Here is a 13,384-nt window from a genome sequence, read left to right as displayed (position 1 = left end):
TAAATGAAGTCAAAGTTATGGGTTTGACCTCTCTGTAGAGCACTTTGCTTTGCTCTCTCCTAGGGCCAGAAATTGTGCTTCTAATTCAGGGTAGGTGCTTTACCATTCCAAGCAAAACAATGTCACTTATGCAGTAGAGCCCATCATATTAGTGGGAAGACCACTCAATGAGAATATTCATTTGTGGACCTTACTAATGTCCTAAATCATGGCAGCCAGGTTGACTTGCCTAGGCCCTACATCTCAGGGATAGGAGAGTAGGAGAGGGAGGATGCTTCTTCAAAAAGTTCTGTATGGGTAAGGGAATGACCTTGGGTCCCTTGGTTAGTGCAGTGAAGGAAAGGAGAAGTATCTGTTTTAGTTTGCCAGCCTGACTGCTCCTCTGTCTCCCTGCTGCCTGATGTATAGGCTCCTCCTGGCCAACTTCTGATCAAGGAGAAACAATCACATCAGATATGAGAGAAGGAACTATACAGGTAGAAGATACCTAGAACAGCACTGTAGCTTCCCTGCCAGTCATATTTAGGATCACAAATCTAGAAGTGGAGGTAGGTGACCTCCGAGGCCATCTAGTCCAACTCTTTCATTTTACAGATGAGGAAAGGGAGGTCACCCAGTTAGTGTCAAAGGCAGGATCTGAACCCAGGACTTCTGATTCAAGAACCAGTACTCTTTCTGCTATACCATTGACTCTTCCCACTCACTGAAAATGTTTGATGATGATCTCAGGATCTGAAACTTCCTTGGGGAGGTAGGTGATCAGCAGGGTTTTGGTTGTCTGGGGGAGAAAAGATAGAAAAGAAGCGCTCATTTAGATCACAACCTCTAACTGTAAATGTCCCACAGGGTTCTATCATGGGCTCTCTTCTCTTCTCCCTCTATATTACTTGACTATGTTGACTTTGTCATAATCCTCGCTTATGCATCCCTGATGATAAAGCAGACCACCACAACCACCAACTTGACTGAAAAGTCACAGACAAGCATCTCTGATTTGGGACCAGAGTTTGCGAGTGCAGCCAATTGTCCTGATGAAGGATTTTCACCACTCCCTCCACCTCATAATCTCTACCACCCACTGCGGTATAATGCAAAGAGTGCCAGATTAGGAGTTGGAAGTTGATGTTTTTCAGTTGTTTCAGGCACGTCTAATTCTCTGTGATTCCATTTGGGGTCTTCTTGGCTGTGATACTGGAGTGGTTTGCCATTTACTTCTCCAACTCATTTTACAGATAAGGAAACTGAGGTAAACAGGATTAAGTAATTTTCTTAAAGTCACACAGCTACTGAGTGTTTGAAGCTAGATTTGAACTCAGGAAGATGAGTCTTCCTGTCTCTTGGCCTGGAGCTCTATCCATTGTGCCACCTAGATGCCCATGGAGTTGGAAGACCTAGGTTTGAATCCAGGTTCTGATACTTAAAATGAGCCCCTGGGGTAGGAGTGGTGGGGAGGTAGTATAGGTATGGTCCACCTAGAAAGGACCATAATTTAAAGGCAGTGGGCACCATCACTAAAACTTTTTTACAAAAATGGCTACTCACTGAAATAGAAACTAAGAAGAATCAAGTCAAAATGGCAACCTGCTAGAACCTTTCCAGTGTAATCTGTATAACCCACTTTCTATTGTCATTTGGGAATAGCTTACTGATGAAATCAAAGCATCTCAGAGATAGAAGGGACCAAATCAAGCTCTGACTTCAGTACGGGAAACTCCTGCACAGAAGCCTCAGTAAACGGTTATTTAGCTTCTCCTGGAAGACTTCCAATAATGGACAAGTAGACCTCCAATAACAAACAAATACACCTCTAAGAATGGACAAATGTAGACCTCCAATCACGGACAAGTAGACCTCTAATCACTGACGAGTAGATCTCCAACAATGTACAAGGGGCCCCCCTGAAATGTCATTAGCCTGGAATTTAACACTGATACCAATCAACCACTCCAACTACTCTCCTATATATACTCTTCTGTTGTTCAGTCATTTTTCAGTCATGTCAACTCTTTGTGACTCCATTTTTTTGGGTTTTCTCGGCAAAGATACTGGAGCGGTTTGCTATTTCCTTCTCTAGCTCACTTTACAGATGAGGAAACTGAGGCAAACAGGGTTAAATGACTCACCCAGGGTCACACAGCTAGTAAGAATCTGAGGCCAGATTTGAACTGAAGATGAGTCTTCCTGGTTCCAAGCCCAATGCTCTATCCATTGTGCCACTTTGCTGCTCGTATATATTCTATATTATAGGAAAACTACTCAATATTCCACAAAACTTTTCCCCCTCTCAACCTCATCCCCCATAACCTTTCTTCCTATTTAAATTGACTTTTATCCTTCCTTCCTTCCCATAACAGACGCCCTTTCCCCTGATTTCAACCTGTTGAAATCCTACCCGTCCTTCAAGGTCTGTCTCCAATGTCAAATACTTCATGAAGCTTTCCATTGCCCCCCAATTTGATATAAAATTCAATTCAATAAACATTTTTTCCAGTGCTTACAATGTGAAAGGCACTGTGCTGGGGTGCTGGAATGGGACATATAACATTTAAGAAATCATTTCTTCCTATTCTGCATTCTAGTAACTCTTGGATTGTAAGTCTTTTATGGTTTCTAATATTAATTATTTAATATTTTTATTCGACATTGTATTATGATCCTCGTGGCAGTTCCCCCCAAGTCGATTCCTCCTCTTTTTTTATGAGGAGTTCAGTACCTGGCTTTCACTCTCTTTTAAACCCCTTACAATCTGGCTTCCTACCACATCATTCTACCGAAACTGATCTTTCCAAAGTTATTAATGATCTCTTAACTGCCAAATCCAGCATCCTTTTAGAAATCCTCATTCTCGACCTCTCTGCAGGCTATCTTTGACACTGTTGGTCATACCTCTCCTCCATCATAATAGTACACTCTTCTCTCTAGGTTTTTGGAACACCACTCTCTCTTGGTTCTCCTCTTACCTATTAGACTGGTCCTTCTCAGACTCCTTTGCCGGGTCCTCATTTAGATCACAACCTCTAACTGTAAGTGTCCCATAGGGTTCTATCCTGGGCTCTCTTCTCTTCTCCCTCTATATTACTTCACTTGGTGATCTCATCAACTTCCATGGATTTAATTACCATCTCTAGTCTGATGATTCTCACATGTACCTATCCCGCCCTAATCTCTCTCCTGATCTTTAATCTCACATCTCTAACTACCTTTCCAAACACCTTGAACTATATGTCCAGTAGACATCTTAAATTTAACATGTCCAAAAACAAACTATCTTTCCCCCTGAACCCTCTCTACTTCTTACCTTCTTTCTCTCTAACTGTAGAGGGCAACACAAATCCTTCTAGTCCCTCAAGTTGTCAATCTAGGTGTCATCCTGGACTCCTCATTCTCTCACACCTCTATACTCAATCTATTGACACAGCCTCTATTGATTTCACCTTTGTGGCATCTCTTGAATATGCCCCACCTCTGTCCTCTGACATGGCCACCACTTTGGTCCAGGCCCTTATCCCTTCATGCCTGTTGGTGGGTCTGCCTGCCTCATCTTTCTCCTCTCCAATCCATCTTCCACTCAGCCACCAAAGTGATTTTTCTAAAGTGTAGGGCCAACTGTGTCATGCCTATGCAATAAACCCCAGTCGCTCCCTATCACCTCTTGAATCAAATGCTCCATTTGGCATTCAAAGCCCTTCATGATCTGATGTCCCCTCCCTACTTTACTCCCTGCCATGTACAATGGCCTTCTTGCTGTCTGGTGAACCAGAAATTTCATATCTCAGCTTTAGCCACTTTCTCTGCTTAGCCCCCATGCTCTCCTTACCTCCACCTATTCACTTCTCTGGTTTCTTTTAAGTCTTAACTAAAAGGCCATATTCTATAGGAAGGCTTTCCCAACCCCTCTGAACTCTAGTATCTTCTCTGTCTTAATTATTTCCTAATTATCTTGTATTTAATTAGTTTGTATATGTTCATTTGCTTATTGTCTTCTCCATTAGACTGTGAGCTCCTTGAGATCAGGGACTGCCTTTTGCCCTCTCTTTTTGTACCTCCAACATTTAGCATAGTGTCTGGCACATAGTAAGCACTTAATACACGTTTGTTGACTGACTAATTGTTGATTTGTTGATCAAGAGTGTTGCTTTCTCCTTGTCTGCTTGTATTCTTTATCCCATTCCACCCATCTCCTCTAGGAAATTGCTATAACAGTCATTCCCCCTCTCTCTAATGTTCAGTCTCTTCTTATATGCCAGCTCTTTCCCTGCTGCCTACAAACATGTCTAGGTCTCCCTATTCTAAAAAAATTCTCACTTGTCCCTTTCTCCTCAGGCTATCATCCTATATCTTTTTTTCCCCTTCATGGGAAAATTCCTAGGAAAGTGTCTATACCCGTTAGCTCATTCACTTTTCAATTCTTTTTGCAATCTGACATCTGGCCTCCAATCTCATTTTTCAATTGAAACTTTCCACCAAAGTTATCAATGATTTCTTAATTGCTAAATTTAGTCTCCCCTTCTCAGTCTTCACTGTTCTTAACTTCTGCATCATTCAACACTGTTGAACACTCTCTCTTTCTTGGACACTTTCTTCTCTCTCGATTTTTGTGACACTATTCTCTCTTCCTACCTGTACCTTCTCAGTCTCCTTTGCTGGCTCATTATTTATGTTCCAGTCCCTAACTGTGAGTATATTTAAAGACTGTCTCCTGAGCTCTTGGCTTTTTTCTCCCTATAATTTTAGTGATTTCATCACGTAAGAGGGGGATGACCACAAAAATAAGGCATAGCTCAAAGTGTACCAGGGAAAGTCAGAATGAGCTGATGCCAGTGAGGAAACTAAAGATAATAAAAAAGAGAGTTTTTTTTTAAAAAGCTATATTGGAGAAAAGGAAAGATGATAGATGTGAATGTGACTGTGATAATGGAAAACAGAAAGAAAGCAAAGCTTTTTAATTCCTAATTTCCTTTTGTTTTCTCTGACAATGAGAATGACGACTGGGCTAGAAAGGATAGAATAAAAATGGCTAATTGAGAGTCACCACTCTAGATAATTAACTTAGAAGAGAACACTATCAATGCTGCCAACGAGTTCAAGACAACCAGCCCAGACGAACAACATTCTTGGGTAGTGAAAATACTGGCAGATGTGACTTCTGAGAAGTAATTTGAAGTCTTTGAAAAATCATGAAGCGAGAGGTCCCACAGGAGAAGGGCAAATGTTCTCATTTTCAAAAAGGAAAGAGGATGGAATATAGGAATTGTAGGCTGGTGATTTTGACTTTGAGTCTTAGCAAAATTTTACAACATGTTATGAAAGAGGTTGTTAGTGGAAATCTAGAAAAGGAAGCAATGATTACTAAAAGCCAGTACAGCACAATAAGGAACAGAGCTAAAGTTATTTGTTTTTCCTGTAATAAATACCATAGATGTATTTTATTTCACTTGGAATTTTGTCAGCTGTTTGGAAAGAATCTGGGGAATTTAGCAAATCAAAAGCTCAGAGTCAATGATGTAACATGACAGTTAAGGAAGACAAGACAATGTTAGGCATGAAGAGACGCACAGCATCCAGGAATTAGAAACTGATAGTCTTGCCATACTTTGCCCTGGTTCTACCACATGGCACTCAAAATTAAATGAGTGCCATGTGGTAGAACTTACATGGATAAACCAGAGAGAGAGTCCACAGGAGGGCCATTTGGATAATGAGGAGCTCAAGTTCATGCTTTATGAGAATAGGTTGAAGAAAGTAGAGATGCTTAGCCTACAGGAAAGTAGACTTTGGGAGACATGGGTCTTTTCAGATGTTTGAAGGGCTGTTATATTCAAGGGACACAAAAAGGACCAATAGATGAAAGAAGTTACAAAGAGGCAAATTTTGGTTTGCTCTAAAGAAGTATTCCGTAACAACAAGAGCTATCCCCAAATAGAATGGGTGGTGTCAAGAGAAAATGTGTTTCCCTTTACTTGGAAGCTTTTTTTTTTAAAGTCTAGATGCACATTTTGAAGTAACATGTAGCCAGATCCCTTTTCAAATATGAACTGGACCAAGTGGCTTCTGGGGTCCCTTCAAACTTCTGTAGCACAGAGTAGAAGTGTGGAGTTGTGAAAAAAGCACTGGACTTGGAGTCATGAGACTTCATGTGAGTTCCGACTACACCACTTAATAGCTGTGTGACCATGAGCAAATCATTCCAGATCTCAGCCTCAGTTTCTTCATCTGTAAAATAAGGATAAAACTCTTAGTGATTTACCTCACAGGCTTACTCTGAGGATCAACATTTCTCTCTTGTTTTTTGGTCATAAAGTGCTATATAAACGTGAGCTATTAGGCAATGCCTTTTGTTTGCTGAGTTGTTTCAGTGGTGTCTGACTCTTCATGATCCCATTGGGGTGGGGTTTTCTTGGCAAAGACATTGGAGTGATTTGCCATTTCCAGCTCATTTTGCAGATGAGGAAATTGAGGCAAAAATGGTTAAGTGACTTAACCAGAATCACAGAGCTAGTAAGTGTCTGAGGGCAGATTTGAACTCTGGAAGATGTGTTGGGAATCAAAAGAACCAATCAGATTATCTCTCATGAATACTGACTCCATCTTGTGCTGCCACATGTATTCTCCTCCATCCTGTTGTTTTTCTGTTATTCATCCATGGGAAACTAGATGGTACAAGCCATCTATTGTTTCATAAGTGCAGATGAATGTAATTAATCAACATCTTTCCATTCTATGAATAGAAGAGCCCCAAACCTACTCATTCTCCTCCCAACTTGACTGAAACTCACTCTTTTCCCCTCCCAGCTTGGTAAGCTCTTAATCTTTTCTCCAATTAGAAATTAGATTACCTAATTTCATATCCTGGTTAACTGTTTTTCTTATGATTAATTGGTCTTATTTGAAAAAATTTTTTAATGTATAAAAATCTGCCTCCCTCTGTATCCAGGGTCCAATGCCAAAGCTGAGGAAGTTGACTGGTCCAAATTTGTTATGCAATTGGCATGCATAGCTTATGAAACTAATATGCTTGGAAGCTTGAGCCTTTGTTTCTTCAGTCATTTCATATTTTGGTGAGTCAGCTAGAAGTTGAGTCTGGAATCTTCTGTGAGACTTTAGCTGAGACCTGAAGGAAGCTTGGGAAGCCAGGAGATGGAGAGGAGAGGAGAGACAAAGTTCCAGGCATGGAGGATAGTCTGTGAAAATGGTCTGGTTTCAGGGGTGGTGTGGGTATGGATTTATTAAGTGCCTACTACTGGTTTAATAGGGCAGCCAGGTGGCATACTGGATAGTGTGATGGGCTTGGAATCAGGAAGACTCATTTTCCTGAGTTCAAATCCAGCCTCAGACATTTACTAGCTGTGTGACCCTGGGCAAGTCACTTAACCCTGTTTGCTTCAGTTTCTTATTAAAAAATGAGCTGCTGAAGGAAATGGCAAATCACTCCAGTATTTTTGTGACAAAACCTCAAATGGGGTCATGAAGAGCTAGAAATGACTGAAATGACTCAACAACCACAACAAAAAAGCTTGATCCTCACAACTCTAGAAAGTAGGTGCTATTGTGGTCCCTATTTCACAGCTGAAGAAACTGAGGCAGAGAGAAATTAAAGTGACTTGCCCTGGGTCACACACCTGAGGTCAGACTTGACTTCAGGTCTTCCTAACTCCAGACCCAGTGCTCTACCCACTGCACCACATAGTTGTAAATTTCTGTGATTTTTCACAGAAATGATCATTTAACACCAGGGGAACTAAAGAGACTGGCAAGACAGAAACGCTGAGACAAAAGAGGGCCCAGAGAGCTTTATGAGGATGATCTAGCAAAGGAAAAAAATCAAAGTGATAAAAGGAAAATAGATAAGTGTCACAGAAACCAAGGGAGGAGAAAGTTTGTAAGAGGAGAGGCTGAGGGTCATTGTTAAATGTTTCAGATAGATCAAGAAGGATGAGCACTGAGAAAAGGCCATTGGATTGAACAGTTCAAAGATCGGTGGTAACCTCGTTTCAGTTTTAGTCAAGAGGTGGAATCAAAAGCCAGACTGTAAGGGACAGAGAACTGAGCGGAGGGTGAGGCAATGAGTACAACTAGCTCTTTCTAGGAGGTGATCGTAGAAGAAAGAAAAGGTATATGGTGAAACCTCCATGTATGAAGGCAGAATGAAGAGAAAGATGGTGATCCAGGTACTGAATTCTTTGAAAAAGCAGAAAGAATCATCTGGATGTCAGTAGATTGCTACAACAAGAAGTTGGATCAGGTGAGACATTTCAGGATGGATGGGTTGAACCTCAGAGGAAGAGAGATTGCTGACTAAGGGTGTTAAAAGAATGCCTGGAAGTTGCAGTGAGGAAAGAGGGCTACACCAACTCTTCTTCTTGGCTCTGTTTCAGAGGATTTGAGAAAGATGAACCAGTGCTAGAGAGAGGGTAGCCAAGGAATACAGTGCCTTCTAGGGAGAGCCAGCCTAAGAGGATGGAAAGATGAAGATCTTTTGATCTAAGATAAAGGGGATTGTACGAATCTATAGAGCCAGGATTCCATAGGATGCAATGAGGGTGTGGCCTATGGAGGAGGAAGGGCTGAGAATATCTCTAGAGATAAAATTAGAGGCAAGGGGTAGGATTTTAGACTCTAGATGATTGAAATAAGGGTAGTGGGAACTGGAAGTTTGTGTGCCATATTGTTACAAAATAATAGATGGCGTGTACCATCTAGTTTCCCATGGATGAATAACAGAAAAAAAACAAGATGGAGGAGAATACAGGTGGCAGCACAAGATGGAGTCAGTGTTCACAAGATAGCATCTGACTGGTTCTTTTGATTCTTACACCAAATCAACTCCATTTTGTAACTGGTATTTACTTTATCTCATCAATTGTAGGTACTTAAGTAAATGCTTGTTGATTTCACTTGACTTCACTCTATAGGGGGCCCCTATATATTAGGTATCTATGAAAAGCATGGACATGGTGATTATTTTCCTTGCCTCTGATTCCCAGAGGGTCAGAATCTCTTCTGAGATCCCAGTGAAGGAGGAAGAATAAGAAGGTGATTAGATCTTTGAGGGCTAGGCTGAACTGACACCTCACACTTCATCCAAAGATGCAAGAGGTTGAGGCAAGGCCAGGAGATGTCTTAATTGTGGTGTTGTCAGCAATCAGCTTATGATTCCCCAGAAACTCATAGATTTAGGGCTGGAAGGGATTTATAGGTCATCTAGTACAATCCCTTCATTTTATACATGAAGAAATTGAGGCTCAGAGAGGGAAATTGACTTGCCCAAAGTCACAGGTAGTAGGTGGAAGAGAAAGGTACTAGTTGAATTTAGGTTCTCTGAAATTCAGTGCTCTTCCCATGATGCTCCCAGAGAACTTTCAGTGAGGTGAGTCTCCAACTCTGAGATAGCTTAGAGCCCTAAGGCCAACTCCCAGAGTGCCCTTTGGAGTAGGCATTCCAGAGATAAGACATATATACAGTAAAATACATTTTATTATGTAGTATCTTTATACTCTTCTGAAACAAAGAAAAATACATAAACTAGGGAAAATATAGAAGTATAGAACTGATGGGGGATCAAAGAAAGCTTCATGGAGAAGGCATTTGAATTGGACTTTAAAGGATGAGGAGGATTTCATTCAATATCAGGTATGTTTCCTTCTCTTTACCTTTGTTTCCTTCTTGGGTGTAATTCCTCGACCATGGTGGACCATGAAGCAGAAGGTGACGAGGAAGTAGAAAACGGAGAATAAACTATGTACCCACAGGACCTTGTCACTGTCAGGAACAAGAGGTAGTCACAATTAGCTCAAGACTGTATACTCAACTCCATATACAGAGATCTAGCTCCTGGGTCATATGTTCTTCCTAAATTGAACATATGAAATATTCTAGCAATTACGATCCTACTTGGATGGCAGTACAGAAACTTATATTCTGAATGCTAGGGCTACGCCAGTCTATCTCTAGGTTTAAGGTGCTTCAGCCTGGCTGACCAAATTTTCATAATGACAGGTTACTGGGTGGAAAACGTGGGGCTAGATTCTATTAATCTGATACTGTTCCACATTGGTAGAGGGGGAGGCATTAGGAGCAGGGCAGAAGGGGCGTTCACAGTTGGACTTGCATTGTATCTAAATCCCACTCTTCTCTTCAATCTGGAAAAAGTAGGGACTACCTTCTGGATCATCTGCCCCAATATTTCCCCTCTGCAATGGCCTCTGAGGTCTTTTCCAGTTTGAGTGCTATGATCTTCTAGGACACGGGAAAGAACGCTGTGCTTGGAGTCAGAAGACCTGGGTTAAAGTCCTGATGCTTACTACTTGAGTTACCTTAAGCAAGCCCCTTAACTTCTATGGGTTTTAGTTCTCCAACTCTAAAATGAATTCCTCATTTGCAAAAAGATAAACTGTAAAGTCCCTTTGATTTCTAAGTCTATGACTATTCAAGCATTTACACTGCAACTCAAATTATCTTTCGAATACATGACCTCTGAGATCTCTTATGACTACCACTACCACTACTGACTAGCTCTTTTCTAAGGACCTTCCCAACTCTATAAGCCCTTGAAGTCCTTTTGGTCTTCTTGTTCAGTCATTTTCAGTCATGTCCAACTCCTCCTGACCCCATTTGGGGTTTTCTTGGAAGAGTTTATATAGTTTTTTGCCATTTGCTTCTCCAGCTCATTTTGCAGATGAGAAAACTGAAGCAAGGAGGGTTAAGCGACTTGCCAAGGGTTACACAGCTAGTAAATGTCTGAGGCTAGATTTGAACCCAGGAAGATGAGTCTTCCTGACTCCAGGCCCAGCACCCTATCCACTGTGTCACCTGGCTGCCCTTAAAGAAGCCTTATTAAAATATTAAAATGGGGGCAGCTAGGTGGCACAGTGAATAGAACACCGGCCTTGGAGTCAGGAGGACCTGAGTTCAAATCTGGCCTCAGACACTTGACACTTATTAGCTGTGTGACCTTGGGCAAGTAACTTAACCCCAATTGCCTTGCCTTCCCCCCTCCAAAAAAAGAAAAACTATTAAAATGAAAATTCCATTTGGTAGGCAACACCTTAAAGCAGTTATCGGACAGTAAGTTATTTGAGAGCTAGTTAAGCAAGAACTGTCCAAGACACAATTGTCTAGCAGAAGAAAGGGGTGAGATGGTATTAAAGACACATTTTTATCTATTTCATAATCCTGCCTAGGGCCAAATGTGCCCAGATGAAAAGAACAGCTGTAGTAAGGAGAATTGGAATATATATTTGTGAGCTTACATTTGATCTTATAACCTCTGCCACAAGGTGTCGCTGTCACAAACTTTGGATTAAAAATGTATCTATACACTAGCAGGAAGCCAACCACACCTGACTGGTTCATTTTCTACAATCTAGTACCCAATTTTATATTTTTACCATGTTGTGCTATCTGGTTTTGATCCACTGGTTGAATTTCTTTTGACAGTGAAAGAAAAGAGGATTGTTTAGAACCTAATTCCATATAAAATTTGAAGGTTGAAATGAACCCATTTATAGGTAAAGTAAACAATAGCCTAGACCTCTTCTCATAATAATAGCTATTATTTATATAGCATTTTATACCTGTTAGGTAGGTACCATTATCATCTCTATTTTGAGATTATGAGAGAACCAAGGCTGAGAAAGTACAATTAACTTGTGCAGAATCACACAACTAGTGTCAGAGGCAGGATTCAAATTCAGGTCTTCCTAACTTCAAGTCCACAGCACTATCCACCAGCTGACTTAAATTATTATGGAGGGTTCCTACTGAAGAACTAGAAATACTTGGCTGCCAGAATTATAATCCTTCATTAAGTCACCAGAAGAGGCTGACAGTGGCTGACAGTGGTTTGTAGATTCACAGAATCCCCCAGTACAAAAGTATATTAATGTTCATTTTGTTTAACCTTTACCCAAAGAATGATTCCTCTCTAAAATACGCCCAACAAATTCTTAGGTTCTTCTTGAACATCTCCAGGTGTTCATTTGGATGCCCATTCCATTTTAAGACAACTCTAATTGTCAGAAATGTTAAAAAAAATATTAACCAAAATCTGACTATAATTTCCACCTCTTGGTCTCAGTTTTGTCTTCTGAAGTCATGCAAAATAAATCTGATTCCTTCACCTCCATAACAGCCTTTTAAATATTTGAAGATGGCTGTCTCCTCTGGTTCCCTTCATACCCTCCTTCTCCCCTACCTTCCCACCCCCCTGAACATGTTCTTTCCTTCATTTTGAAATTCACCCTGGGGGAGTGTTGGCTTCTTAACTTCCCTTGACAAGAAGATTTTCATTGTACTTGACTGGCAGGATGATAGCCAAGCAGGGCATATAGTTTCTTTCAACTCATCTTCATATGTCATGGTCTCCAATCCTCTTAACCATCATGGCCCTCCTCTTGCCTGACTTCAACTTTAACAAAATCCCTCTTAAAACATGCTTTCCAGAATTAAATGTAATATTCCAAATGTGGTCTGACCAGGGCAGGATACATCAGGACTATTACTTCCTCAATTTAGGTAATGTTGCCTAAGAAGCTATTAACTTGGTGTTTGAACCCAGAGAGTTTATATTTATCCTTATTAAATTTCACCTTGAGTTTTGGCCCATTATTCTAGCCTTTCTGGATCCTGATTCTGTTATCCATATTGTTAACTTTTTTATCTATCATATTGCTAGGAAGACTTAGGTACTGAAAAGTCACACAATACTAGCTTTAGTAAATCAGTGACATCCTAACTTCCAACCCTGTACATTTAACTCCACCCAGTGTATATGTCTTCATTCACTTAGAGCCTAGATCTAGGGAAAAACAGACCTGTATGAACACAAGAGAACTCATGCTCAAGTTGGAGACCAACACAACTGATTTGTTTCCCAGACTATCCCCTCTCCAGGTGAGACACAAAGGAGGTAAGAAGACATTGGCACCTACTTTTTGCCGACATTGACAATGGTGGTACGGCCGAAATGACTGTTAGGGTCTGAAAAAGAAAAATGTTCATTAGTAACCTTGCCTCTAGAAATCCATACATCCCAGCTGAATGTCTAGACCTTTTTCTATTACCTCCCATCGTCCTACTCTTCTTTCTCAGGGTCTATGAGCTAGTTCCAGATTTGTTGGCACAGGCACTGGTCCTTTTCTCATATGGTCATAGGAAGAGAAAGGGAATAGAGATATCAAACTCCATAAATGAGCTACAAAACTCCCCAATGCAGCTGAGTAAGTCTAAAATGGAATTGGGAACACAAGATAGATGATGTTAATTTGTGGTTATTTACTGTCAATATGAGGCCTACAGGGATCTGTTTCTATTTGAGTTTGACACCACTCAAACAGTCTAATGCTCTTGTTTTACAGATGAGGAAATGAAGATCCATAGAGGAAAA

General features: G+C 40.8%; 1 protein-coding gene across 4 annotated transcripts in view; it reads right to left on the bottom strand.

The window, feature by feature from the left end:
- Nucleotides 1–13,384, bottom strand: part of TMEM63C (transmembrane protein 63C) — a 112,107-nt gene that overhangs the window by 36,723 nt on the left and 62,000 nt on the right. For all 4 annotated transcript variants that reach the window (XM_036736229.1, XM_036736230.1, XM_036736232.1 and 1 more), the window contains 3 exons: nucleotides 12,930–12,978; nucleotides 9,651–9,759; nucleotides 705–778 (listed from right to left, as the gene is read on the bottom strand). In XM_036736229.1, the coding sequence (XP_036592124.1) occupies nucleotides 705–778; nucleotides 9,651–9,759; nucleotides 12,930–12,978 (232 nt within the window). The remainder of the gene's footprint in view (nucleotides 1–704; nucleotides 779–9,650; nucleotides 9,760–12,929; nucleotides 12,979–13,384) is intronic.

Source organism: Trichosurus vulpecula, chromosome 8 (genome assembly GCF_011100635.1).
Source record: "Trichosurus vulpecula isolate mTriVul1 chromosome 8, mTriVul1.pri, whole genome shotgun sequence".
NCBI classification, from domain to species: domain Eukaryota; kingdom Metazoa; phylum Chordata; class Mammalia; order Diprotodontia; family Phalangeridae; genus Trichosurus; species Trichosurus vulpecula.
The sequence above is the reverse complement of the archived record's forward strand: the minus strand, read 5'-3'. Positions and strand labels throughout refer to the sequence as shown.